General features: G+C 45.5%; 1 protein-coding gene across 1 annotated transcript; it reads right to left on the reverse strand.

The window, feature by feature from the left end:
* Positions 1-52: 52 nt before the first annotated feature.
* LOC117940042 (collagen alpha-6(VI) chain-like) lies at positions 53-6,134 on the reverse strand (the record flags this gene model as incomplete). Its single annotated transcript, XM_034865449.1, has 5 exons — positions 53-405; positions 973-1,551; positions 2,334-2,912; positions 4,014-4,571; positions 5,574-6,134. Coding segments are annotated over 5 exons (2,630 nt in total), but the record flags the coding sequence as incomplete, so codon positions are not given.
* Between the last annotated feature and the right edge of the window lie 232 nt (positions 6,135-6,366).

A 6,366-nucleotide genomic window follows, 5' to 3' on the forward strand; every position in this document is an offset into this window, starting at 1 on the left:
GAAACAAGCTGTAATGTTACCCTACAGGACAGATGTTTGGTCTCAGTCTCACCTTAACACCAGCTCTGGACTCGCTGAACTTCTGGCTGAAGGATTTCAACATGGCGGTGTTGAAGTACGTGGGCTGGGCCAGCTGCACGCTCATGACTTTCTTCACCACGTCGGCGCTGTAGCCCTCGAAGTTGAAGTCGTACAGGGCGCGTCCGTCCCGACTCACCACTCGGTAGGCAATGTTGGGCTTGACGGGCGCGGGGCCGGCGCAGCACAGACCCTGTACGGAGGACACGTACCGGGCGATCTCCGGTAGGAAGGCCTGGAGCTTGGTGTGGCCGCTGACCAGCGTCCCGTCAGCAGCTGCGGCCCTTCGAGTGATATCAAACCCCATCGCGATGTCGATGCTGCATTCTGTAGCAAAGGGAAACATGTCATAAGCTCTGTTTCCATCCACACGTTTTCATCCGAATGAACTGATATCGAATGAAAAATGCCTTCTGGAAACAGCAATAATCAATGGAATTTCATGAATATTGACTCATAGGAAATACTTTTGGTCTCATGCAATAATACAGCCAGGGCATGAAAATTAACCCCCGACCACCCGCCAAATGCGGGTGAGTTTGGCAATTTAGATTAGATTAGATTAGATTAGACTTTATCGTCATTACACAGGTACAAGGCAACAAAATGCAGTTTGGGTCTAACCAGAAGTGCAATAGCAATAAGTGCAGGATATACACTGGTTCCATAAGTGCAGGATGTGGATATGTACTGAATAAATATAGAAATGAATACTATTATAAACAGAATGATTTTTGACCTTTTCAAAATAAAAGCATGTGCATAAACTACACGTCTTGCTTTTGAAGTGATAATCATTTTCCAGTGTGTCCCTTAGTGAAATGGAGTTTGACCCCCATCTCCCCCGACATAAAGGAACAAGACGTGAAAGTAGAATCACAGGTTTCGACTCACCGCTTGGATTTTCGGGGGGTTTGGATTTGCAGATCGTGTCGACCACCTTCTGCTTGATGTTTTCCAAGCTGCCGAAGCTCTGCACGGTGAACAGCCTCTCCGGGGTGCCGGTGATCTGCAGGAGCTGCAGGTCGTGGACGTCCCCGATGCCGATGACAAACACCTCGACCCCCAGAGCCCGGAGACGGTCGGCCGCGTCCTCCACGTCATCCTGCGACTCGCCATCTGTGATCAGCACCAGATTCTGGGAGATCCCGGCAGATCTTCGGCCGCCCCGTGACGCCTCAAAATAATCCTTGATGTCATCCAGGGCCAGTCCGATGTTGGTGCCTCCGCCCAGCTGCTCCAGGTCCAAGATGTGCTTGGTTACGGCGTCCTCGCTGTAGAACTTGTTGAGGTAAAACTCATGTTGGAAAGTGCTACTGAACTGGGCCAGGCCGACCCGCACTAAATCTTCACTGACTTTGAAGCTGGTCACCAGGTCTGTGGTGAACTTCTTCATGGTGGTGTAGTCCGCTGGGTCAATGCTGCCGGACTGATCCAACAGGAAGACCAGGTCTGCTTTCTGTTTCTCACAAACTGTGAAAGCAAAGAGAGGAAATGTATCCACATTTCTAATTTCTTTTTAAAAAGCAAGCGAACTATATGCCGCACTTGAAGTTCATTTGACTTTATTCCTGGTGGCTTTGAACACTCAACTTTCTTTGTGATTGGAGCCTCTATCCCCCAAAATGCACCAAAGAGCGCCAAAGGAAGACCTTCCTGCCTGTGGCCATCAAACTTTATAACTTCCCCCTCTAAGTGTCTGACACAAAGACATACAACTCCTTAACTATGTAAATACTGTTTCATAAAAATACCTTTAACTATGTTAATACCATGCATGTCCACACTCCTTACATTTCTTTGTTTAAATTTCTACTTCGTGCAACTGTAACACAGAATTTCCCTCCAGGGATCAATGAAGTACTTCTGATTCTGATATCCAAGCTCTATTGTTGACAAATGCCAATATTTTTGGTCTATAATAGCATGATATCTCAATTCATCACGTACATCAATATGCCGATGACACTGTAATTTATACATCTGGTGCAAATAGATTTAAAATGTAAAACTCCCTATTAAACGAGTTGACAGTCCGTTTTTATTTGTCAAATGAATATTTAAAAAAATCGGCCCTTCTAACTGCTGATACGATACATCGGAAAATGCCCAATATCGGCCGATATATATCGGTCGAGCTCTGATTTGCCTGCCTAATGGACAGCTGTCGGGTAATACTAAATAAAGTCCAGTGGTAAACATCTTCCCATTGCTACATACCATCAGGTTCAGGTGGATTGGCGCCTCTGGCTTACCTGGCTTGGTGGTATTGCAGAGGACATGAGAAATATTCTTGTAGAGAGTTTCCAGAGCTTTGAAGTTATCTACGTAAAAAACTCTGGATGTTTCGTGACCGGCCATGATCTCCAGCTGCGTCTTGTTGGCTCCTTCGACTCCGATGCTGAAGACGCTGATCCCTTTGTCTCGCAGCGCCACGGACGGTGCGACCAGGTTGTAACGGTCCGTCGCGTCCCCGTCTGTGATCACCATGAGAATCTGCGGCACCTGGAGCGCCGCTCGGCCGCCATGTTCTTTGTTGAAGAACTCCAACGAGTACTTCAAGGCTTTGCCGGTGTAGGTGTCTCCGTACGGCGACTTCAGGGCCAATATGGCATCAAGAACTTCCCGTTTGGAGGTGTATTGTTTCAGAGTGAACACAGATTTGGCGTCGTTGGAGTAGAGAATGACGCCAAAGCGAGTCAGGTCCTCGCCGACGGTGGTCTGGTTCACCACCGACGCCATGAACTTCTGCATGCTTTTGAACTTGGGGAGGGTTATACTCGTGGAGCCGTCCACGAGGAAAATAATGTCTGCTTCTTCTGTCTTCTTACATTCTGGTTGGACATAAAAGGACAGAGAGCAAAAGGTAGTCAGAGGGGTAGGTAGCAGGGATGTTTAGGAATTAGAAAAACAGAAAGAAAATCAACGTTATTTAACATCAAGCTGAACACAACATTATTTTGTAGATTTCTAACGTTACTCATTTCACTAACTCAACATCTCGGAGTGTCTTTAAAGCGCCCAAATGCTGGTACTGCACATTGCTGCAGATCCTCTTTTCACCCTCTGTGTTTAGGTCTCTGTTTTAGCTCCAGAGTGAGACATCTCACTAGTTTTATTCAGAGTGAGACATCTCACTTGTTTTAACCCCGTGAGTTTTACCCTGCCGTGTTTCTCTGTTTTCATCTTGCCCTTTTCCTGGACCTTTTTGTATTTTTTGGATTCTTTGGTCTTTGTGTTTTGCCTGTTGGATTGTTTTTTTTGTTGGACAATAAATCCTGGATATGAACCTTCTCCTGTCTGCCCGCCTCATACCTGCATGTTGGTCCTCATTCCCCGCACCCCTCATAACAAAACTAAGTGGACAGAGACTTCCGAGTTCAAATGAGTGTAGTATCTGACTTATACATTCAAATCAGGTTCTGTTAAAATTAAGCACTGTCATATGTACCAATAAAAGGGTTAATGATTTATATTTTAGTATGTGGAAAAGTGATGAGATGGACAAGACTTTGGACCGTATGTTCTCCAACATGTGATCCTTACTCTGCCACGTAGTGAACCCTTTATGAACCTAACCTAAAAATATCCTATATAAACTATGTGTGATGAATTGAGGGGAGAGTTCATTGGGTTTCACTCTCCGAGCTACTGCAGAGCTTGTAAATTGACTCTGAATTTCTTTGATTTAATAAATCTTTGAAATCAAAAGACCTTGTCTAGCGGCTTCCTTATCAACACATCATCAGACACCGCGTGAGCTTTCACGCCGCCCCAAACCAACCGGACCATTGGACCAAACGAAGCCAAACAGCTCAGGTGTGTAAGCAACGAAAGGTTTACAGAAAAAACGAGTAGGAATCTGTATTTATGGTATTGTGATTCTGATTAAATGATCCACTATTTGGGGATAGTACCTCCCAGACACCTCTCACCTCTCTCTGGATCGCAGAGCTGCAAAGCCAACTGGCTCTCCAAATCCTTCAGAGCGTCAAAGTCCCTCTCGGCATACACCCTGTCTGGGGAGCCGCTGATCTCCAGCAGCTGGGTGGTGTTGGCGTCCACCACCCCGATGGCGTACACCACCACTCCCTTTTCCCTCAGAGCCTCGGCGGGGCCCCGGACCTCGTCTTGGGCCTCGCCGTCCGTTATCACCACCAGCCTCTGCCTCATGGCAGGACGCCCTCCTCTGCCTTCATCAAAGTACTGCGACACACCCGTGATGGCTTCGCCCGTGAGCGTGCCTCCGCCGATCTGCTGCATCTGGTCGATGGTGGTGGACATTTCGTCCTTGCTGAAGTAGCTGGTGAGGGGGAACGCGAGCTGCTGCACGTCGCTGAACTGCATGACGCCGACGTGCACTTGGTTCTTCCCGATGAAGGACTTGCTGATGACGGCTTTCATGAACTCTTTCATTTTCTCGTAGTCTTCTGGGTAGATGCTCCCAGAGCTGTCGATCAAGAAGAGGAGGTCGCTCGGTATGTCTTTGCAAGCTGTGGACACGAGAGGACAGACTGGTTAGTTCAAGTTCAAGACCTTGATTTGTCCCCCAGGGGCGGTTAGTTTTGCTGCAGTGACGAAGAAGTTGACATATAGCACATGACAACAACATTGAATAAAAACACAGAGTCAGAGCAAATGGGGAAAACATTAAAAGGTAGACGTTAGCTATTCTCTACAGAGTTAACCCTTAGTGTTGTCTTCTCGTCAAAATTGAAAAAAACGTTAACTTTTAACTTACATTTCAAATGAAGCGTCAAGTGTTGAAAAATGGGACAAAAAACGTAAGAAAAAGTTAAAAACATTGATGAAAAGCGTGTTACCTAGTGTTGAAAACGTCAGAAAGTGACAAACATTGAAAAAAAGGGTCCGAAACGTAAGAAAAAGTTAAAAAGATGGATAAAAAATGGCAACAAAATTGATTTTCAATTTTGACGAGAAGACATTAACCCTTAGTGTTGTCTTCTCGTCAAAATTGAAAATCAATTTTGTTGCCATTTTTTATCCATCTTTTTAACTTTTTCATATGTTTCTGACACATTTTTCCACACTTGATGCTCCTTTTCCCCGATGTTTGTCACTATTTTGACGTTTTCAACACTACGCACCACTAACTTATTAGACCTAAGTCTAGACCTGCTGTATCTGTAAATTATAGAGCGGGTCTAGATCTCAAATTTGACGGAAGTTTGTCAGGGTTTCCCCACGCTAGGTTGCTGCGACTCGGCTGTGTGGTAGCATGTTTTTAAAATTTGTATTATTGTTTTGCTTGATTTGCTAAACTCTTATAATGAATAAGGAGCTTTTTGTTGACTTTTTCAGGACTTAATGTGGACCAAAGTGAGAACGCCAAATGTGAGACACGCAATAAAACAGTCAAAGATATTTAGATTAAATAAATGCATGTCAATAAACCATTCATACGGTGTGATTCTTACTTAGCAGAAGTGAGTTTGACACCCCTAAAATTTAAACTGTACCCCTGTTTTCCTTACCTTCTTCAGAACAGATGTCTGTGATGATTTCGTCCTTGATGGGAATCAAAGCATCAAAATTATTGACGTAGAAAGTCCTCCTGGCCTCGCCGGAGATCTCTTGCAGCTCCTTTTCATTTGCTTCCTTCACGCCGACGGCGTACACGGTGACGCCCTGCGCCCTCAGTTTCTCGGCGGGAACTTTGACCTCGTCGGTGGATTGTCCGTCCGTGATGACCACCAGGTACTCGGGTACTTTGTGACCGCGGGACACCATCGCTTGCTCAAAGAGCGGGCCCATGAACTCCAGCGCTCTTCCCGTCTCCGTCCCGCCTCCTATCTGCTGAATGTCCTCCACGGCCTTCTCCAACGTCTTCGTATCCGAGTGGGCTGTCAGATCAAACTCTAAATCTGGGGAATCCGCGAATTTTGCGACCCCAATGCGGACGTGTTGGGGCCCGATACGGAAGGTGTGTAGGAACTCGATGATGAACTTCTTCATGTCTTGGAAGTCGTTGGGATAAATGCTTCCCGAATGATCAATCAGAAAGAAGATGTCTGCCTCATCCTTTTGGACGCAGCCTGGAAAGGAAAAACACATTTTATCAAAATATATTATTATTCGTTCTTTTCCCAAATAATCAGCTTAACACTATCTTCACCTTCAGCTACTTAAAAGTCCCATGGCATCAAAATTCACTTAGAGTTCCTTAATAAGTTCATTAATTTAGACCTTAGTATTAGGGACCACTAAGGTCTATATAAAGAGACTTCAGATCCAGGATTAGGGACCACTAAGGTCTATATAAAGAGA

Source organism: Etheostoma cragini, unplaced genomic scaffold, assembly GCF_013103735.1.
Source record: "Etheostoma cragini isolate CJK2018 unplaced genomic scaffold, CSU_Ecrag_1.0 ScbMSFa_1546, whole genome shotgun sequence".
Lineage (NCBI taxonomy): Eukaryota > Metazoa > Chordata > Actinopteri > Perciformes > Percidae > Etheostoma > Etheostoma cragini.